Source organism: Gobio gobio, assembly GCF_949357685.1.
Source record: "Gobio gobio genome assembly, chromosome: 3".
Classification (NCBI taxonomy): Eukaryota; Metazoa; Chordata; class Actinopteri; order Cypriniformes; family Gobionidae; genus Gobio; species Gobio gobio.
In genome coordinates, this window is record NC_137099.1 from 25,886,651 (window position 1) to 25,910,927 (window position 24,277).

Genomic DNA, 24,277 nt, shown 5'->3' on the forward strand with positions numbered 1-24,277 from the left:
GATGTAGAGAATATCCTGGAGAAGATATCGAAGGGCAATGGAAAATGCCTGACTATGTGCTCACTCATGAGCACAGACACAGAATGGTTCGGTGTCATTAAAGAGCAGGTAAAAGTTAATCCAGCTAGACTTAACCGGCAGGAACTTTAAAATAAGTCAGCTGAGACAAGAGCTTAGATCTTTAGTTGACCAAGGAAAAGGAGAAAACGTTCTTGTCTGACCTCAGACATCATAAGGAAGAGGCTCATTACACTTAGGCACGCAGAGTGGCATCATAGGAAAGGCAAGGGGAGGGCCAGACTACTGGGTCAAAAGCGGAGTGGCCACCTCATGTCCTCCGTAGAAGAGGGCTATAATGAGTTTTAAATCAGACAAGTTCAGGTCTTTGGTCCTGAGGAAGGAAAAGGGTGGTTAATCAATTCCACTTCCGCCTGAGAGTTTCCAGATTCCAATGGTGACAGAGAATGGATATCAATATATATTGATATTTCGCAGCTCTACTTCCTGCTCTCTACTGCGCAGGCTCCGGTCCCTAGGTCACTTCCAATGAGTGGCATAGTGGAGGAGTTCAATGTCACAAGCCTGAGAGGTTATCATGTACTGAAACTCTGCTGATGTTAAAAGTCAAAACTGCAGGAATTCTTGTACAGTCTGGAAGGAAGTGGCAGGCCCAAGAAGAGGTTGCCAGAGCAGAGGCATGGCTGCGGCAAAATATCTTGGTTCTCACTATGGCTGTGGGACGGGCAGGACTGGGCAATTTCCCAAAGCCACGCTATAAGACTCATTAAAAAAGGAGGGTCGTTAACTGGTGCAAGATGAGATACAAGGAGGCATGGTTGGCATATATAAATAAGGAACCTGAATCAGGTGGGAGCATGTGGAAACTCGCAAGATCATGTGGTCAAAGTTATGGAGAACAGAGCCGTTAAGCATTAAGTTTCTCATTCAATCAGTTTACAAACTTTTCCCCAGCCCAGCCAATCTGCATAGCTGCATTCAGACTTCAGCAGAAGGTCTGGGCTCTATAGCAGCTTTCATTGGCCAAGAACCACCCATGAGGCCACCTAACCAACATGTAATGCAACCAATCACTGTTAGTTCAGAATAGCGTCATGTTTAAGGGTGTGTATCCAGCAGACAGTTACTCAAAGCGACAAACGTCTGTGTGCAAATCCGTTAGAATTCATCCAATCAGATGACAACTTCAGAAAATCTTAAGTGTTTCCAATTTTGTGAGAAACATACATCAGACGTTTAGCCAACGGATCATGGGCGTGGCATCTGAGGCTGAGACTAGGGTTTGGCAGACACCACAGCGTGCCAATTTTGCCAGAAGAGTTCACATTGGAGCATATCTTCAGTTACTGATCAAAGGCAATGGATGACACAAACACAGTGATTCATGACAGCAAGAATCTGCACACCTTCTAAACAGTCCATCTCCTTCATTAGAGGAAAGGAGAAAGCACATGCATCTAGCTTCTCAGGGAGGACTGCTCAACACAGCACAGGACTGGAATCGCCAGGTTGACCTAGGAAGACAGATTAAAGGGATAGTTCATTTCACCCAAAAACGAAAAATTGATGTTTTTCTGCTTAGCCCTAAGGCATCCAAGATGTAGGTGTCTTCGTTTCTTCAGTAGAACACAAATTAAGATTTTTAACTCCAACCGTCACTGTGTGTCACTCATATAATGCTTGTCAATGGGGTCTAATTCTATTAGAGTAAAAAAAAACATGGACAGACAACTTCAAATTAAACCCCGCGGCTCGTGACGACACATTGATGTCTTAAATACCGCTTGGTTTCTCGCAGAAACCGATCGTTTCGTGTCTTATGCAATTATTTCACCTCATATCAGACGAATATCTTCAGCTCTCCAGACTGCCATCACTTCCTGTGAGTGAGGTCAAATAGCAGCCGGGTCATAGATATATACATAGATTCCTCATTAGTGCCAGCGTGGATCGCTCGAATGAGGACTCTACGTATACATATCTATGACCCGGCCGGAATTTTGACCTCACTCACAGGAAATGATGGCAGTCTGGGGAGCTGAAGACATTTGTCTGATATGAGGTGAAATAATTGCATAAATACCTTTCGGTTTCTCGCAGAAACCGATCGTTTCGTGTCTTAAGACATCAATGTGTCGTCACGAGCCGCGGGGTTTAATTTGAAGTTGTCTGTCCATGTTTTTTTTACTCTAATAGAATTAGACCCCATTGACAAGCATTATATGAGTGACACACAGTGACGGTTGGAGTTAAAAATCTTAATTTGTGTTCTACTGAAGAAACGAAGACACCTACATCTTGGATGCCTTAGGGGTAAGCAGAAAAACATCAAATTTTTGTTTTTGGGTGAACTATCACTTTAAGTTCCCAGAGTACATTGAAAACTACATGGCTCCACCGAAACATGTTGACATCGGAGATGAAAAACCAAGTGGTTTTGATAGAACCATCTGTCCTCTGAAGACCGAATTGAGGAAGCCAGAGAGTTCAAAAAGGCAAAAATATGAAGACCTCATCTCAATGTGTTGGAGCAATGGCTGGAGAGCTTAGTGTAAAGCCAGTTGAAGTTGGATGTCAGAGCTTTGCTGGGAAATGAGTTCAGCAAACTCAAACTCCTCTGTATTAAAATGGAAGAAGAGCTATCAAGAACATTCATGAAGCTGCTGAAGAAGTCTTGTGAAAGTTGTGGTTCCGGAGGGGCGATCTGTGGCTTAGTGTCACTTGGACAAGTCGGGGGCTGATCGCCCAGCTACATCATCCAAGCAAGGCTGTATGATGATTCAACACCTGAAACACCCTATGACCCCAGGTTTATCACTGATGACATGTCTAAATAGCCTTAAGGCATCTTTACACAGCCGAGTTAAGGCGGCTCTAAAGCGGCTCTGTGTCTGCTCAAAATTCTGTGTAAAGACTAGTGGTGGGCCGTTAACGGCGTTAACGTGCTGCGTTAACGTGAGACTCTTATCGGGCGATTAAAAAAAAAATATTGCCGTTAATCTATTCTCAAAGTTGGGTTGGGAGCTGGGTCTATACTAAGCAAGCTATGATGACTTTCACCTTGATATTTTAGCGCGGATGTATACCTAGCCAAATTGCACTGTAGGGGCGAGAGAACGAGTCTTCGAACCTGTGTGTATGCCTACTAGTGTTGTCAAAAATATAGATATTTCGCTATGTATCGATACTGAAATATCTGAAACGATACTCATTTTCTACAGTATCGATATCAGCTGCACTCTCCTCTCCTCTCCGACCGACAGAGAGTTAACACGCACCCGCCTCCTCTCATTCAGTCCGTTTAATCCTCTGAACATTGCGAACGGGAGTTCTGCTGGATTTTTCTTTAGCGTGTAAGTATTGGTGTGACCGGTCTGAATTTTGCGCGTGGTTGCACTTAACATTAATTCTACTAATTCCCGCAGATTTCGCGTTCGCATCTGAAGCGCACACACACATACCGTAATAAAGCCGCTTCTGACATACAAGTGCAAAAATGAGCTCCTTTTTCCATCTTATTAATGGTCAAATACACTCAAATGTCTCAATGCCCGTCTTGGTGAGTTTTAACGTAAACAGTCGTAACCAGCTCACAGGAACAGTGGGATCCATGCGTGCGTCAGGTCTTAAAGGGACAGAAGTTATTTATTATTCAAACTACAAAAAGACAAACAATCACTTACGAGCACACATTCTGAATGCCTTCGGCAGAATTCAAATGAGCAATTTTAATCTAGATTAATTCCAAGATTACAGTGAGATTAATCTAGATTAAAAAAAATAATCTATGCCCACCACTAGTAAAGACGCAATGCCGCATTAAAGCAGACTTAAAATATGCCGGGTCTGATCCACCTCGGCCCCTAGTATCAAAGGCGATGCTGAAACAGCTTTGATTCAGTGTAAATGAACGCGAACTTGTGCCGCCTTAAACTACCCCGTTGTCATGACAACAGCCTGTCAGCGTCAGCTCACGCGGCGCAAGAATCAAGAAGCAGGAGACAAACCATCTAGGAAATAAGGTAAAAGAGACCTGTACTCACATTTAAATTGAAGGGAATTGGGAATTGAAGATCGGAATTATCATTTTGCGGAGAGGTGTAAGACAACCTGCATGTTTTAATTTTTATTAGTTTAGATTGTGTAGCCCGTTTCGTTTGCGGGCAGCATCAGCCTCAGCTTGTCAAAAATGCCCTTTTATGGTGGTGGTGATAGTAGGCTAAATGTTTAAACTAACTTTGTGATGCTTGAAGGGTTTTATATCTATGGATTTTATTATAGGCAAGACAAATCCAGTGTTGATTTGAGAGGCTAAATTGACCTAACATGCGGTTAACTCACTGTCGGCCGCTTGGTCGTCACTATAAAAAACAAAAACTTTAATTTAACAAACTAAAAAATGCTTTAAACATTTTTCTAAATTAACATAATAAAGAAACGAAATATAACTACTTTGACATTAAAAACAAAACTGAATTATTTTAATGGCTGCAACAATGTGTAGCCTAATAGGGAGGATAAAAAAATGTAAAAAACACGGGCTCCAGTCGGACTCAGGCCGAAAATATTGATAAGCTGTCGGACACGGGCCGTGCTAGGGCCTAGATTTGTGGCCTGTGTAGGGCTCTAACTCACATCGTCAAGCAAACCACCGTCGTGTGTAATAAATTGACGTTTCCCATTTGTAATCTTCCTTTGAAGAGTCTGGCATATCAATGCACTGCAACATTTCCCTCAGATGGGTTATGCTTAACCCAGTCGGTGTCACTGTGATTGTGCATTGTAATATTATATTCCAAAAATAATCTCTTTTGAGAACGATATTTGATATTAGATTTGATATTTGCTGATATATCTGCTGTCCTGAAACGCTATCATTGTTCATTTGTTGCGACTGCTCCAAAGGGACTTTGTTTCTTTTAAAAAAACTTTCATCCACTTTAAATCCTGCGGTGATCTACCCGTAATAATATATATTTTGTATAGCATTTGTTCAATCAGGCACAATTTTATTACGAAATATAAAACAACTAGGCTACACCGTAGCCTACAAGCCTATACAGAATCATGACAAACATCAAAAGCGCCAGCACGCAGAGGAAAATTATTAAAAATTCTGTATTTTTTATTTAATTTTTATATATTCCATAATTTTTTTAATTAATTTATAACACTTTGTTTAAACTGTTGTAATGTTCAAAGCATTGTTTCCCGCGATTTTCATTCCTGTGTAAATGCATTTATACGGTGCATTTCAGAATCGGTTTCTGTGCCTCGTCTGCTGTGTAAAGATGCCTTTAGAGAATTAGAATTTTTTTTCCCCAAGGTTAGCAGGTCTGAATATGTATTACGGTAACATACTTTAATCTTAATTGTTTTTTTGTTGTTGGTTTTTTATATTGGAATTCTGCGGTTACTTTTTTTTTTGTCCTTTGTCCTATGTGCAGGATAAAAGGGATACTTTTCATATTAACATGTTAAGATGTGCAAATAAACTTACGATTACACTGTCAGTTCTTCCAAGCTCAGGTACACTTGTGTCCGTGTCTGGAGAGAGGTCAAGGATAACAGTACCATCACTATCATTGGAGCACTGGTGTGCTTCCTGAAAAATAAACAGAAAAATACAATCAAATTCACATTTTAACTACAATAAAGATCTGTAAAGAAACAAAATCACAATTTTACTGCATTTCAAATATGCTGTGTCACAATTTAGCTTTAACTTTGCATACCGATTTCTATACCAGAATTGAATGCCTATATTTCATTTCAGCTTTGAAAGCTGATGCAGCCGTGCTTAAAACTGGACAGTCTAGACTCTAGCATATTCAGTTAGTACAACGTTAACCAAAAATGAACTGCTTTCTCCTAGTGCCGTTTCACTGTTCAACACAGCAGATATTGTCTACATTTGAAAAAGCAGACTGTTACCAGAATTCCCTATGATTTAAAAAAAAAAATAAGAACAAGTAAAAGATCACCAGGCAGGCTATTAAAGCTTTATTTTGGGGAACCCTGTGGCTCACTGTCTAGGGTGCACACTGAGCCCTGTGACCTGGGTTCGATTTCTAACCCAGGCCCTATACTGCATGCCAACACATTACCAATTTGTGGGCCAACTGCTGACTAGAAGGGCCTGCTAACTGAAAAAGACATGTTATGATGTATGACTTTTTTTACAAACATAAGACTGACCTAGCAACCGAAGGCATATAAACGATTTAATTCAACAAATCTTTGTTTTCATGCTCTGATATAAAATAAAAAATATGGTCTTCTACTCATTTACAGTTTTTGTGTACGCCTTTATGTATTGTTCTTCACAAGCATTGTGATGTGCTACAAGTTTCTGGAGGCGACTCAAGTTATAGCTTTGAACGTACAAAACAAAACAAAACAAAATAAGTTTTAAAGTTTTTTGGGAGCTTTTCTTTTGCCATTTATGCTACCTCCAGAACTGAACCTTTAAATAAGGACTTGTTGACAGCAGAAATTTTACCAGGTGAGCCACAGGGGATTCCCTATATTCCAATGAACAACTCGTAAAGAGCAGGAAAATAAATGGATAAAATAGAAAAAATAATTAGAAATGTCTTCGTTATGGATACAATGTCCACACAAAATTGTGTTTGTCTGGCAGGGTTCAGGTGGTTGCCTGACACAATTCTGCAGGCTTGGTGGTGCAGATTTGTTTTTATAATGGCTTGGTTAAGTTTGGGTATTGAAAAATACAGACCTGTGAATCACTTTTGGCTGCAATACATCAATTTAATCTCTTCTTTAACATTCAGTGCTTGGTCCACACTGATCACAGACTGATTTAACCATTTAATCTTCTGTAGTTTATCTATGTGTATATGCATATGTATGGGTGTGTTTATATGTGGACACAGCCTACCTCTGTCTTCTCTTCAAGACCATCTGTCACATCAGCCACTGCAATGTAAATTACATAAACAAAATGTTATTGTTATTCAAATATATAAATATATAAACACATACATATACATATATATTTGCATTTAGTTTCCTCCTACTAGTTCTAGGCTTAAACCACAAGAGAATGCTCATTTTCGAATAAACCAATAGACTTAAAATAAGTATCGAAATAAGGCCGACACCAATGACACCATTTTGGTAACACCTGTAGTTACCACAAATTTAATATGACCTGTGACTTAATTTCATACAATGATAAAATTACAACAAAAACTTAACTGTAAGTGCTGGGTAAATACAATATGTTGTCCTGTGTAATGTCAATTTCAGTGGATACTGTAGTTAGGTAACTCATATTTACAGAGCTCGACAATAAGGACTGCCCAAAGGCCCGGGGCCAGCGTGAAAGACACTCGGGTCGGTTCATGGAGCTGTCACTTGCCCGATCGGGCCAGTGCAGCATCTTCACGGAAGTTGATAATTTGTGCGTTTAAGCCTCGCCAACTTAAATATTCAAGCACAAGTAGATGCGAAAGTACATGCGTCTCTCAGTTTGGTACTCGCGCTGTGTGATATGTTTTGTGTGTGCAACACGCATACAAAGCACACACCCAGAACGCTGCGTCTCTCAATGTGCGAATACTCTTTATATTGGATCTGTGCAGCTCTTAAAATCAGAGCAGCCCAATATTCCTGCTGCCGTCTGTTTTTATGTTAATCAAACAAAAGACAGAAAAAAGGAAGAAAAAAAACCTCACTGCTCTTGACTGAATAACTTTAATAAAGGTTAATCTATATTTATACAGTGAAGAATATGCAGTGATGATTTTTATTTTACATTTGATTACTATTTCTGTACCTAAAAATCTAGTTTAGACCTACAAGAAAAACCTGGTTATTTTATTTGTTCTGTTATATTTATTTGTGCTATTGCTTGTAATTTGATTATTTGTTTTTAATTTGAGTAGAAAAATCCGTAACATTGAGCCTTGTATTTATATTGTTTAATGCCACAATACAAAATTTTCTGTCAATTTGAAAGCGTTTCAAATGTTTAACAAAAAAGTAAAAATACAGAAAATGTTTTTTGAAATGAACATTTTCATATATGAAATATAATCAACATAATAAATAAACATATCAAATTATCCACTTTCCTTACTTTCTAACAGATGATCCGATTTATTTTTCAATAAGACCGTTAAGAAAATTTACATATCAAGTTATAACAAAAAACATGTAAATTTACATAAATTCACCTCAGATAGTATTACAATCATCCCTTTAATGTGCAGTATGTAAGATTGACAGCTAGCGGTTGAAATGGGTACTGGAGTGTTGCTTTTAAGTCGGGTAGAATCTGCGATCTCTGACTGACTTGTTTGCTGGCTTTCATGCAGGGTGTCTACAGATCTGAACAAGTTAAATGTAAGACTTTTTAAGACCTTTTTAATACCCCCTTACGTGAAATTTAAGACCAAACCTGTGATGGAAATACACATTATATTACATGCGTATATGTAATATTTAATGCAAAAAGAAAACAAAATATCCCCAAGACTCAAGCATAGCATTTTGTTAACTGTAGTGGATGTGTTTCAGTGATTTTTTTCTGACACCCTACGCGTCACATTTTTAAGTCTGGGTGTCCTGTAAAGAGCACATTCAGGGATTTTCAGAGATACCATTTTGGATGTTTCACCATGACCACACCCTCTTCTGTCTCTAAATATGGCTGGCACTGACTGAATGATCAAATTTTACAGTCTTATAGAAATATGATCATATTTTGCAATTATCCTTTAAATCTAATTTTCAAATAGTTTGTTGTAAATCAATATCTAGGGAAATGATTATGGGGTTTCAAAATCAGAATATGACTTACTAAACTTACTTATGTTACTAAACAGGACCTCGATTTCATACGTCCAGTGTAGTGGACATCAGAGCCACTTAAAAGCACTTAAAGCATGTAAAGTGTGTACTGTAATGGCCTCTAAACTTCTATTTAAACTGACCGGTAATTCATTACAACATTTATCTATAAACAAAAGACGCCATTAAAAGCCATGCCAGATTGAAGGACTGAATGTCATGCACATCCATGAACTTGGCATGGAGGAAGGGTGCAGCAAGATAATAAAAAGGAGGGAGCATGGGGGGCTATATTGGATATTTCTTTTTGTCCAAGATTGTGCTTTTAAAAACCTGGGTAACTCTGGCTCATAAAGCTACATATTAGAGCTGTCAAAAGATGAATTGCGTTTAATCACATCCAAAATGTTATGTTTACATAATATATGTGTATACTGTGTATAATTATTATTTATATATAAATACACACACAAGCATGTATATATTTAAGAAAAATGTATTATATGTATTATTATATTATATGTATTATATTTATTTATAAAACCTTTATATTTTTATATTATATATATATATATATATATATATATATATATATATGCAAATATTTCTTAAATATATACATGAATGTTTGTGTATTTATATATATTTATACACACATAATAATTATACAGAGTACACACAATTATATTATGTAAACACTTTTATTTTGGATGCAATTCATCTTTTGACAGCCCTACTACATATTTAAGCTTTAATAATTATTTTAAGTAATATTTGATGCATTTGACATACAACAAAAGAGTAAAATGTGTTCTGTATCTTCTCATTATCTCACCTGTGGAACCAGAGCTGCCATATGTAGATGATTTATGACTAGTTTCATCTTCCTGCAAGCAGAAGTGTCACAGACAGTCAAACATCACGGTCTAACATAACATTACACTGTATTTTTAACTGCAATAGTACAAATTAAAGTAATTGACATTGTGACATGAGCCAAGACATTTTCATAAGATTTTGACTGAAAATGTCATTTATTTTCTGGTCTTGAAATCTGCATTATAGAAGTAGAAAAATTGTGTTCTGAATTTGTTAAACTTCCCACTTGCTTTGTTGAAACATAATATTGGTGTTTAGTGTGATAAAACGGCATGAATCCTGCCCGGCCTCAGACTCCACATGACTGCATGTGCAGGCCGCTAATTAGCTGCAACTCCTGGCTATCTTAAATGAGTGTTGCCAAAATTTAGCTAAATATCTTGGTGAATTTACAAGGAGTTTTAGAAAGAACATTTTAAATTAGGGAAGTTTATAAGTGGATTACAGTTAAAAATGTCTCCTTTGCTATCCTAACTGTGGCCTTGAAACATGATCTTGAGACTCTTAGGAATCTAAAAGCCCTAATTTATATATTATCTTCATTTTTGTACATTAATCTATACTTTCTGCATAGCTGCTTTGAGATTACGCTTATTGTGAAAAGCGCTATAGAAATAAAATGACGACTTTATGTTACAATGTGTACAAACAATATGCAAGTTAAATAAACAGCACCAAATTATATTAAGAGCCTTGCACAAGAAATCAAACTTACTTTTTCCTCAGATATCCCGTCTCCTCCACGGCGTGTCTGGAGCATCTGTCTGTGTCGCAGGTATGAAATCCAGAAGTGTGGGGGAGGGTATTATCCTTACTAAGACTTGGTGCACTACTATATATATACGCACACGCACACACGATATTCAAACCAAACTGAAAAACCGCAATACACCACCCACGGTACAAACCGCGATATGTCAAACTGAACACGCCACGCCCCCTGTTGCCCCAGCCCAACTCTCACTTCACCTTATGCCACAAAATAATTTGACATTTGATTAAATATTAATTAGTACACTTTTAAAAACTAATAAGAGCTGTATTTTTACAAAATATTATTATAATAATATTATTTACTAGGGGTGCACCGAAATTTCGGCCACCGAAAATGTTCGACCGAAAATGGCATTATCGGTTGCGGGCCGAAATAAAAAAAAAACTGCCGAAAACGTAAACCGAAAATGAATGTCACCCGCCCCTCCCATCCGTGCGCAAGCGCTTGTTTATACTTTCACCTGGCTCCGCAGCGCGAGCCTCCGCTGACTGCACGCGCTCCTCCCCAAATGGACGAGGCGTTTATACTCGACGCGCTCGCCGTTGTGCTATTAAGTTTCACTCAAGGTCGAGCGGTTATCCCGCGACACGTCTGCCTATCAAAGATTAAGCATGTCAGCGGTATGAGAACAAATAGAGACGTATCCAGCTGAACTACCCATTGCCAGAAGCGACAATCCCCTTGACTACTGGCGCGCGAATGAAGGCTTTCCATGGCTTGCGCGGATTGCACGAAGGTTATTTATCTGCCCCAAGCACCAGCACAAACAGTGCACAGACAGACTATTCAGTGCAGCATCTCATGTTCTTAATGAGAACCATTCTGTGATTTTCTGTGCAGTCATTCAGATAATTGTGGATCTTTTTTGCACAACTGTTAAAAAACTATTTTATTTGATGGAACATAAAACTTGAAGAATAATATTATTTGGTATTATTATTTATATTTATTGTAAAAAAATTATATATTTTAGGTTGTCATGTAACTTAATAAAAGTTTGATTATTTTATTGGTTTGTGATTTTTTTTCTTTTAATTTCAGATCCATTAAATTCAAGCTATACATAACATACATAACATACTATTTTAGAATACTTTTTTAAAAGAAGCCATTTTCGGCTTCAGTTTCGGATTTCGGCCAAGTGCATCCTAAATTTTCGGTTTCGGCCCAGAATTTTCATTTCGGTACATCACTATTATTTACTAAATATACACTAACTTGTGTTCCAAGTGCATGTCACTAGGGTGATCGCTCAAGTTGCATGGTGAAAGGACAAAAAGCTACCTTGGAGTCCCAGCAACATCGTCATTTTCGTAGCTTGTTACGAAGAAAAAATAAAAATAACATACAATTATTATTTATATTATATATATATATATATATATATATATGGGAGGGATACTTTCAAACGTATTTCGTTACAGAATACATGCCCAAAAATGTAATTTGTAACGTATTCCGTAATCTGAGTAATGTATTCTGAATACTTGGATTACTTCCAAATTGAATCACATTTAATAAGTGCAGGAATGCGGCCATTAAATCCTGCTTACTAAACATATATTATAAAATATTCAGCTAACGTGGGTACTGGGTAGCACCGGCGGTGGTCGGCCAAAACACTTTTTTTTTGTATGTGAATGCTGTTTTACGTGAATATTATGACACGAGTTAAGCACAAAGCTTTATTTACAAAATAAATAATAGATTCGCAATTAAATGTTAAATCGCAGCCATGGAAACATGGATTCATGCCGAACGAAAGAGGTAGCTTTGTAAGGCGAGCCAAATTCAAGGGGGGGGGGGGGGGGGGGGGGGGGGAGTGTTGTGACGCAAGACTGACTGTAGGGGTGTAACAGTACACAAAACTGACGGTTTGGTACATATCTGTTTTTAAATCACGGTTCGGTACAGCAGTTTTACAAAATTTCTTTTTAGTTTTAACCAGGGCTCCGAACCGGTTCAAGGAACGAAAACGAAAACCGGAAACGAACTAAATTTTAAGAGGAACAAAAACGAAAACGAAATCAAAATCAATTTGAATCGTTCTGAACAGAAACGTTAATATGAAATGACCATTAACCGGTTAATAACGTTATTTTATCGTTCTCTTTAATATTTTAATTTGGCAGAGACCAATAATGAATTGAGTAGTACTGCATGTGACGTTGACGGATCAAGCGTGAGTGAAATGCCCGCGCACCATCTATGAATCTACAGGTACGCAAGTCAGTGTGAGCGCATTTTCATGCCTCAAGTACATTTCTTTCCCCGCTGAGGTCTACAACGAATGTGCAGGTATTGGAGGACATTCTTTTCGAACATTTAAATAAGCAGTACGGACTTTAAGCTCAAATAGACTGATTTAAGCTTGGAACATACTCTGCAAGAATCAGGAAATTTGTTCGTTTTCTCGAGGTGGCAAGAGCAAGAACAAAGTTTGTTCTGGCCAGGACATTCCATACCTCACGAGAAAAGCAGGTGCCGAACATCACCGTTTCTCCGCATTAACCCCGGTCACTATAAAATTCTGACCAATCACACAATAGTTCTCGGACACCCACAAGAAAAAAGTTCTGCTCAGGCGATGTGTCGAGGACGAGCTGCGAGAACTCCCAAACCAGGGCAGCCCTGGGAGCGAGAACTTTTTTCTCTGTTCTCGCGGAGTATGTTGCAGCCTTTAGGCTAGTTTATGGATTCCGTTTAAGCCTATCCAAGTAGGTTACTAGCATCTATCAAACATTTTTCCTATAGTCTTTCAGATTGCCAATACAGGACAGGTCAATGTTTTCTATACAGACGGTTGATGCTTTTAATGGTATGTTATATTGCATGAAATGATCAAGCTTTATTATCTGACTGAATTTGATTATATGATGCAAGGACGTGTTGCGCAGTGTTTGCTTTGAAATTAGCAGTTGACGGTGCATTAAAAGAGCAATGGTTATCCAGTTTATTTATTCTTTATTCATGCAATTTTTATAACAAGTCATGTTGAAAAAAAGTTATGTACAAAGAATGTTATCACTCTTCTGAAAAGAATTAGGCATATAGAGGGCCACTTTCGATTGTCTAACGCTCCATTAAAACAGGTCAATATTTGTCCCGCTGTTTATGCTTTGTAATTAATGCATGTATTTCTGTTGTGGTTTTAAAAATGTTATGAAATAAATATTCAAGTTTAATTACCATGCGTTATATTATTAAGTGAAAATAAGTCTATTTATACATATTTGTTTAAAGTAGACTAAATTAAAATAACGTTATTAACCGGTATTTTTTTTAATCAAACCGTTTTCGGAACAGTAATGTTTATTGAGGAACACAAAAACGGAAACGCTATAATATCGATTCTGCTCGGAGTGAACCGATTTACATTTTTTCCGTTTTTAAGCCCTGGTTTTAACAGTGGTTTACTGAAGAAGAAAAAAAGTGTCCGTCCTTGAATTAATTAAATTATATCTAAAAGTGTATTCAAGATATTGCTGTAAACTATTACTTGCACATTAATATTAAAGGCTAACAACAGAGCCCAAACTATTAGCCTAAATTCAGTTATTTATTTTAGGTATAATCAACATTGCATACAAACATGTAAACTTCACATAAGGCAGTTTTGCATTAACTTCTAAATCTAATTATAAAATAGTTTTTTTCTCCAATTCGTTGTTGAAATATAATAATTTATACACAGTGTCTGTCATTTTCATGACAGGTTTATTTAACATGCATGAAATAATCAAGACATCACTAACAGGTTAAGTAGAATATAATGAATATATAGGCTAATATAGGTCATATATTTAGTGAAAGAGTTGATTTCTCTAGTGAATACAATTCTGTGGACACTGAATGACTGCCTGAGGTAAATGTGATGTTAACGTTACATGACATTTAGTTTACAGCAGTTATATTGAGGTCTTTCCGCCATTGAAACACTGATTTAGAGATTACACCACATATGATACGTGACAGTAAGTTGTAATGTATCCTCAGCCTACCTTCAAATGGTCATTCATGTTTATTCTTTAGTAAGAGATGATCGATCGCCTTCAGAGATGATCGCGTTCACGCACGTGCACGTCGCGCGGCCGCTTGAACTGTGATCCGTGATCAGTCATGCCACATAGCGTCAAAATGCCATTTATCGTTTGAATTTCGTGATAAAATGGACTGAATACTTAATATGTTCGTGTGGGAACTCAGATTGAAGTGTGTTCCGCGCTTAAAACAAGCCGACTGTGAACTGTTAAAGATTGCACCCGGAAACCGTTCGGTAACATTACACGCGTGCACTGAACCTAAATATTACTGAAGTTTAAATATTATAATGTTATTTTTTAAATTCATGAAAAGTGAACAGGGCACATAAGATGCGCAATATGTCAGAAGACATAGGGGTCAGAAATGATTTTGACCGCTTCATTAAGTTTTGTTTTGTTGAAAGCCTTTCTTTAAAGTGAATTTCGTTTTGTATAAATTGTTTCTTAATTTTAACCAATGTTTTATTAACCAATTACCTGCATTTAATTAATAATAAGCAAATATAGCAGACAATGACACGGAGGTGCCAGCGCCGCATGAACAACGGCTTAAATGCATGAACAATGGCTGAACTACTAGAAAAAAAACTTTAGTTGGGGCAGCCCTACTTATTTCAGATAGGCCTATATTCGAACCAGCATACATCACAAAGGGCGTTCTGGGTTGAGCGCGCGGCTCTCATGAACGGAATCTTCAGAAAGGCGCTCTCCAGGGAGTGCCTATTACCGCTATATACGCATTCATTCTACGCACACCGCAACGGTCACAATATAACCTTGTGTATGTTTTAACAACATAATTCAACAAATATTAATATAAATAATACTTTTTAATGGGCCACTTAAAGTGTTTATTACAAATAAATTACTAAATGCTAAAAATGAAGAAATGTAGGCTAAATGAACAAAAAATTGCATTTGCACTCCTGTTAAACTTCCCGCACACTATATATATTTAAAATTAAATTGTGTGCGTGTGTGTGTCCGCCCCCTGGCATTAATACGTTTCTGATACCTGACAAGTTGAAAGAACTTAACTAAAAAATTCTTCATAATTACTATCCCTGTAACTCTCTTCACAGTGCATATTCTGAAATTCAAATCTTGAAACAATACAACATTTGCTTTTTGAATGTGATTATGCAAAGGAGTTCTAGAAAGAGGTAACTTGGCTTATTTTCTTTGCTTACAACTTTTTATTTTTGAAATAATGAATGTACTGGTTTTGAATTTGGTACTCAGGGTCAAAAGAGATGAATGACTCTCTGTGGCCAGTTTCATCTCCATAAATTTAAATTCTAAGCCCAATTTTAGGCTTTTGTGTGTCGATTTAAAGTTTACTTCATAATTTAAAAAGCTGCTAAAACGCTCTGTTGATTAAAATAAATTATGGTTCTATTACAAGAGTTACCTCCTGATTCCCTGAAGATGATTTTTTTTTTTTTTTCCAGTTTAATGTTATTTATTTCCATTTATTTCTTTTTTTATTCATTTATTGTATGTTTAATTTCTATTGCTTTAGATGTTTTTGTGGTTTATTGTATCTTGTTTGAAAATGTGCTCTATTGCCTTGCTCTACAAAGTGTTTTTGTGATATATGCATCTCCTGTGATCTTTGATCAGTAAAAAATTATTTGGCATCTCAGCCTAAGCATTTTGCTTGGTTTCTACTAAGTGACAATTTAAGACAATACTGCAGAGTTTGAATTAATGCATGGCCACTGACATCATCAACAACAACAACAACAACAACATGAATGAAACTTTTTTCTACTTCCTTTTAAATGTCAGGGCTCCACGCAAAGGATTTTTTCTACTGGCCTAGTCAGACCAGTGGTTAAAATGTTCACTTGCAATATTTGAATTTTGCCCCACCTTAAAAAAAAAGTTATAAAAAAAAAAAAAGAATACCGGCCTAGTTATTGTTTTCATAGTTTTTGACCAATGTAACCTTAATAAAGAAGGTAATGACGCCAAAAATTACTAGCCTCTCTTATATAAAATTCAAATATTGTTAAAGACAAGCAAGCAGTCAGTAATAAACAAATAATTACAAGGAGTAGCACAAATAAATATAATAGAACAAACATACAAATGAAATAAAAAGTGCTTTTCAGTTTTTCAGGTAAGTCTAACAGTGGTTTGCAGAAATCAATTGTAATCAAATGCAAAATAACCCTGCAGTCTTCACTGCATAAAGTTATAAATGTTATTCATTCGAGCAGTGAGTGATTTCTTTGTCTTCTTTGTTTGATTAACAAAAAAACAGAGCAGCAGGTATATTAGACTACTGTCACTTTAAGACAATGCATGGATCCAATATAATGATACAAGCTTTATTTCTCAACGGTTTACGTTCACTTAAGACAGACTGTTCACAAGGATACCTGCCAATGCTGGCATTTTGACGTAATTGTGTGAATATATCGTTCAAGCGATCAAGTCCATTGGGCAGTCCTTATTTTCGAGCCCTGAATGTTGATAAGCCCATTCATTTCGCCATTTTACTGCTATAGGTTTACATTTTTGGATCATGACCCTCAAGTTGAAGACAATTGTAGTGCAATTGTACAGCATGTAATAGGTGTCAATGATTTTGTTCTGTATGAATAATGGGAATAAAAATTTATTTCTCACCCTTCTTTCGAAATATAGAATGGAGGAATCGGTCTGCTTGGCACTGGAGTTTATCAGAGGTGGAAAGGCCCTGAGGTGGGGGGGTTTCAGCAGGGGGTGGCGACCCGGGCACGGCCACAGCAGGATGGTCCTGTCAAAATCCCATGCAATATTCAGTTGACTAGAGTTACTGACACGTCACATACATCCAAAAATGTTGATTATAGTCTCACAGGCTTGAGTTGTGAACCATTATTATGAATTACACTGTATGTGCTTACGACTTGTTTAAGCATTTATTATAAGACAGCATTAACAAACATCCAAAACAGCTGCTTAAACAAAGAACTATTTGTTCTATACAAATGTCAAAGTAAGCCTTTTCTTGCCAGCTTATACTCCATAATAAACATCTTTTTATTGCTTTTGAGGGTTGACTTACATTCAGTTTCTCTAGCTGCAGGTTGCAAAAGGAGCAGTTTGCATCCATGGACCAATCATCCACAGCCTCTGGTTCACACTCTGAGGGAGAATCAGATGAATCATTGTCAGTAGCTATGTTTTTATCCACCTTTTATGCGCATTTTGGGGTATCGAATTAAAAAAATACTGGATGGAAATACCAAGATGCAAGATACTAGTCGTAAATTCTAAAAATGTAAATATAAACAAAAACCTTTACGCTCAATTGAAGTGGATACATTTATCTGATAAGACGACGTGCTATGATGGAACTATGATGGAAGCACATTTACAGAAAAAAATCCCTCAATGCGCAACAAATAGATTAATTGTCGATAATTTAATCAAAATTTAGCGATGGTCGATTAAGCAAGGATTAGAGTGCGTAGTTTTTTGAGTTATGTGCAGCTCATGGGCAAAACATGCAGCAGACGGGTGGAAAAATGAAGCGCACGCCGTAGTTATTTATTAAGGCATTTACTCTCGAATTGCTCTCGTGGAACTCTGATGTTATACACAGATCAATCTGCCCAGCACCGCTTCAAGTTGAACACACCTAATTTCTTCAAGCCATGCAATGAATTTGGTAGGCTAGCCATTTCTTTTGAAACATAATTAACCAAGGGTCCAAAAAACCCTACAAAAAAGTTGTGACTGAACATAAGAACTACTTGTGTAAATGCCACAAAAATTACATAGAATAAACAAGTAATAAGTGTTGTGTTTGGGCTCATTCGAAGCCACCTCCTCTAAATAAAAGATGTGATCTAATATGGTTTATGTTTTGGAAAGTTTCAACAGAAACATGTTGGTGGCGCTTTTCCATATGAATATTTGTTTTAGTTTGGTCTCTAACTGAAACAAATATGCTTGTTGTATTCTGCTTATTCAGACCTTTCAACAATATATGACAAGTCTATCTGTTGTGTTCAATGATTTTACATATTACATTTTCATGTAAACAGTTATTTTTTCACACTATGAAAATAGAGCACTTCTAATATGTCAGCAAATGTAAAAGCACTTGTCAAGAGATGGTCATATTCCTTCTATTCACTGTAAAGACAAGCTTCTAAGCTTTAACTTATTTTGTTAATACACATTTTGTTTTTGTTAAAGGGTAACTAAGCCCTAAACCAACTTTTTTTAGTTAATGATCTGCAAGACTGGGGCTTTATTAATGCCGTTCATTGATTCGAGTAAATGTTTTGACATTTGGGTATAAAGTGTTTTAATTCTATAATTTATGGTGTATGGTGAGTCGCTGCCCTCTTAAGGTTGAACGGTGGCTGATGCAGATGAATTTTCCAATTGGACGTTGTAGGTCATCGTGACGTATGATGGTTCTTCCAACAGCTCACTACACACGCCCCTTGCACAAGCTCACCACGCCCTAAGAAACGTTTTCCCCAATCACATGATGAGAACGGCTTCACTCCAGTATGAACTGTCATGTTACATTAAGTAGAAACATTATGAATGGAACTTATTTGACACTTGCTTTAACATTGTAATGAAGAAAATGCGGTTAAATAATGCAGTTGTCAGTACACGTCATCCTTTTAATTTTAAGTTTAAGATAATTTTCATTCTTGAGACGCACTTTCAAACCCTGACACGCAAGTGGTTGCCGTGGTAAAGAACAATACTTTTTGGTTCAAAGGTTTGAACTTTTTGGTCCTGCGCTGCTTATTGATTCATTTTTAGTGGCATTCAGTATAAGGATTTGACTGTTGATAGATTAGGTCAGTTGTTTCATTCTCTCTTGCGATGCTGCCTTGCTATCATCGCGGGCATCGGGAGTTAACGCAGTTTGAGCCAGCGGCTTGCATTGATAAGGCTCCGGGTCTGTGTCTACAGACAATTCACCCTCTTCCACTTCATGTGAAGGTGGGGGAGAATTACCGCTCTGTTGCAATGACTGGAGTGATGCCAGTATTTCTCCATCTTTGCAACTCGCGAGTCAGACAGCTGTCAATCAATCCGTCACTGCTGGTCTCAGGTGCACGACCCCCCGGTTCGTCCCTCTGTCTCCGCTGGGCTCTGCCCACTTTTCCAGCATTTTTCAAATATTGCCAGTGGGTGGAGTTAAGCTCTGAGCTGGGGTTGAGTTACCCTTTAAGCAAGTGTTTAAGCAAAGTGATAATTTTGTAGCACCCTCTGCTTTGGATTTAAAAGGCTAAATGTTAAATTGATCGTTAAATTTAAACAATGACTGATTATGGGAATTTATGTAAATTGACATCCCTAGTTTATTGTAGGGCTGCACCGATACCACTTTTTGTTCAGACCAAGTACACAAGCACTTTACATTTGGGTACTTGCCGATACCCAGCTACAATGTGTGACACTGAGCTAGGGATGTGCGAGACTATTCAATTAAAAGTTAGTGGTGCTGCTGCTAGAAAACTTGGAAAATACTAGTCTTTTACATTTTTTTTTGCACATTTAATATTTTGCTAATATATATGCTCAAGCTCAAGAGAGAAAGGGAGAATTTTCTAAGACAGAGCACACACACACACACACACACACACACACACACACACACACACACGAAACTCACCATCAAATATATTGAGATCTTGCAGCAGCCTTGGTCCATATATTCCCTCCAGTATACTTTCAAACCCTGTAAACAAACAATACCATCTTATCAGCATGAAATCCCAAAGAGTAAAAAGTGCTCTAGAAAAGCACATTATCATAAACCTACACAAATGAAAAGACTCAAATATAATGAATGCCTCCACTGTAGACTAGTCAGAAATGTACTCATTTTACCATTTTCCATAATGTTTGAAAAAACAAAAGCAAATTTATTTAAAAAAAATTGATGACACACACACACACACACGTAATGTCCCATTTAGCCTACTTAAACATATAAATTGTATGAATATGACTTAATACTGATGAACAAATAGGCCTATAATGGGCTCTTTACACAGCCGAGTTAAGGCGGCGGAGTCCTGTACTCACATCGTCAAGCAAACCACCAAAATAACAGTCATCGTCGTGCAATCAATTGGCATTCGCCATTTGTAATCTTTGTTTGAAGAGATTGGCAGACCAACGCACTGCTTAACCCACTGCTTAACCCAGTCGTTACTGTGATTGTGCATTGTTATATTAAATTCCAAAAAGAATCTCTTTGAGAACGATATTTGCTGATATATCTGCTGTCCTACCTGAAACGCTATCATTGTTCATTTGTTGTAACTAGGGCTGGGTATTGTTCAAAATCTTTCGATCCGGTGCCAATTTCGATACCTCAGTTTTGATACCGGTTCCTAACGATACTTTTTTCGATACCATATGTTTTAATTTGTTTATCAACAAATTACATTAAACACAAAACTTTTATTTTTCACCTTAATTAGAACAAATTCTGGTAACACTTCTCACTCAGGGTAACATTATTAATAAAACTGGTTGTGCTTTTTGTAAGGGTGCTCCGATCAGGATTTTTGGAGCCGATCCCAGATCGTTGATCACAGGAAGCAGTATCTGCTGATACGATTACCTATACAGATCTATTTGAAGCCTTCTTTTTATCATGTAGAATTATTTATAGGGAATTTTACAAACATTCATTCAGGGCCTGAATTTTATTTCTGACAATGGGGGAATGTTCACTCGCGGGTCACGACGGGGTTTACGTGCATACTCGTCAAGACGATAATTTAGTACATATTGTGTGTATTTGACCATTTCAGCGTAATTTGTACTCGCAAGCTTTTTGTGAGATGGCCTGTGTGTGTGCTGAGCGGTTTGAACACTGGCAAGACTTAAAAATAAATGCAAATGATAAACTTTTACTATTTTCCCACAAATTATGTGTTATGTATTTTCTGGAAATCAAATGAAGACATAAGACATTAATTAAATGTATCTTTTAATTATTTTTTTTAAGTCAAACAAAGTGCTGCACCACTGAGCTTTATATGGTTAAAATTAAAACATGAAGAAAAATTAATATATAAAAAAAAATAAAGTTTTGATAATTTATTATTATTACATTAGTGTTAGTATTTTTATTACATTGAGACGCATCTAAATTCTACTGTACAACAGTAATTTATTTGTCAAGTTAGCCGAACTTTTATTTTGACGGGATTCTGAGTTTCTGTGTGTTTAGGATTAGAGATGCTCCGATCAGCATTTTTTGCCGATCACAGAATGGCAGGGGAAAGGCAATCTTTTATCTATAATCTTGCAGAGTTTGCACCATTTGTAGAAATTAAACTAACTCTAAATTAACTGAGTCAAGATCTTGAAGAACCACAAAGTGTTAATTTTAGAAAATTAGATAACTTAAGGCTACTGTAGGCCATCTTACCCAAATACATGTATATAATAAATGTATATAATTATCTCACCTAAATATTTGATCATGCAGTGCATTTTTGTTTTTAAAAACAATTTTTCAGGTAGGTCTAACATTAGTATTGAGGTAAGAAATACTAAAGACATTTAATAAGAAATCAAATGTAAATTAATATTGGTCTTCCCCGAATAGATTAAATTAGATTAATCCTTACACTTAAGGTTGCAAAAGTTAGTCATTCAAGAGCAGCGAGTGTCATAAAGGTTCATCAAGCAGCAGTTTATTCGACAGCTGTCACTTTAAGAGCGAACACGGATACATGCAGTTGCACAAACGTTCACTCGTCTCTCCAGACCGTGCGCGCGAGTGCTGAGCGGTTTGAACACTGGCAAGACTCAAAAATAAATGCAAATGATAAACTTTAGTTTTACGATACGACACTGCCTCGATTGTGCAAAGTGGCAAATCCTGTGTCAACTGTGCAGCTCGATTTTAGTGCAGATGCGATGCGCTGATGTGAAGCCATTTGAGCATTTTCAAAAGGGAGAGAGAGAGCGCGCACGCGGTGATTCACGCGCGCTGTTTGTGAACTTACGTCCCACAGAAAGTTTTCAAATGACTGCGTAAGTTATTTAATATAGAAATATGAATTGTACCTCACCTTCAGCATTATAACTATTTTACCCGCGCTGGAAAGAGAATGAGACTGTGTCGCTGCATATCATGCCCTAGCTCTCACGGCAGGTGCGGGGTTATGTGTCGTCAGCATGCGATCGGTTCATGAGATCGGCCTTTTTGGAGACCGCCGATCAATCATCCCAAAGCGATTATCGACCGATCGAGATCGGTTGCCGATCAATCGGAGCACCCCTATTTAGGATATGACGGTAGTTTTTCTCAATTGAAACGGTAAAATGTTCATGAAGTGACTCAGTGGCTCTAGAGATGACGTTCATGCGTTCATGTCCTCATATGAGAGGCAGAGATGGAAACATGCGACAGTCACACACGATTCTGAGTGTGTGTGCATGCGTGTGTGGTAAACCCGTAGACTGTAAACCGCGCGTCTACGCATTCATTCGCACAGAAACACGCATGAATCGTATTTAAATGGTCTTTTTGCGGTTTAATATTCACAGACATAGTCTATATCACAATATGCTTTCTCAGGTACCGAAATTTGGTACAGATTGATTTAATGTGAATCGGTACTCGGTAGTACCGACGTAATTCGGTCGGTGCCCTTAAAAGTACCAAGTTCGGTACCCAACCCTAGTTGTAACTGCTCTAAAGTGACTTTCTGGCTCTTTGAAAAAAAACTTTTGACCACTTTTAATCCTGCGGTGATCTACAGGGTGTAATTGATAATTTCTTTATAGTTTTTGTTCCAGTCACAATTTTATTAAGAAATATAAAATAACTATACCGTAGCCTACAGTAGCCTATCAGTACAGAATTGTGACAAATCAAAGCACCTATATATAGCATACAGAGGAAAATAATGTAAAATTCCTTATTTTTCTTTTATTTCATTGTTTATCATTTCATTATTTTTTTTATTAATTTATAAAGCTTCGTTAAAACTGTAGTTTTAAAATAATAATGTTCAAAGCATTGTTTCCCACGATTTAAATTCCTGTGTAAATGCATTTATGCTGCTTCAGAGAAGCATTAAACGGTCTGTGTAAATGCTCCTTTTTGTGATTTTATGCTGCTTCAGATTTGGTTTCCGTGCCGCGTTTGCTGTGTAAAGATGCCTTAAGTTAGAGCTATTAAATAGCAGTTTTTGTTAATACAATAAAGTAGCCACCACACTAATTAAAAAAATAAAATAACAGTGAAAATAAAGTAGCTTTTAGGGGTTACCATGGCAAATACACAATACATCATGAACTGTTATTGAAACATGAAAACTGATTAATAGAATGAACATCATACCTGCATGCCTTCTAGGGCTGTAACGATTTGACCAAAAATAAAAACCTCGATTAATTGAACATTTGACCTCGATTACGATTAATGAACGATTATTTTGCTTCTCTTTTTTTTTGCCCTAATAAGGTTGAGTAAGTTCACTGATAAGGTTTGTACTGTAAATATTTTCTACTATTAAAAGGTGGATTTTTTTTTTCTAATGAAAAAGTTAATTTCTTTGTGATTTTAAAATACTTGAAGGAAACGGTTGACTTTCAGCAGTTCTGGGGCCAGTTGCATAAACTACGCCATTATGTTAAGACAGTGTCTTAAGATCTAGTATGAGCCACTAGCAGTTAGGCAAGTGGCATTCAGTCTTACTTTTCGTATCAAATTAGGCCAGTCTATGTTTTTATGTAACTG

At 37.0% G+C, this 24,277-nt stretch overlaps 1 protein-coding gene across 4 annotated transcripts in view; it reads right to left on the reverse strand.

Moving 5' to 3' along the window:
• The window catches only part of lcorl (ligand dependent nuclear receptor corepressor-like), a 56,056-nt gene that overhangs the window by 22,516 nt on the left and 9,263 nt on the right, over positions 1–24,277 (reverse strand). For 3 of the 4 annotated variants that reach the window (XM_079811776.1, XM_079811775.1, XM_079811777.1), the window contains exons 2-4: positions 20,177–20,242; positions 17,591–17,670; positions 17,170–17,299 (exon numbers count right to left, since the gene is read on the reverse strand). In XM_079811776.1, the coding sequence (XP_079667902.1) occupies positions 17,170–17,299; positions 17,591–17,670; positions 20,177–20,242 (276 nt within the window). Of the gene's footprint in view, positions 1–5,518; positions 5,624–6,919; positions 6,958–17,169; positions 17,300–17,590; positions 17,671–20,176; positions 20,243–24,277 lie in introns of all 4 variants that reach the window. The other variant, XR_013816151.1, reaches the window with a different exon arrangement.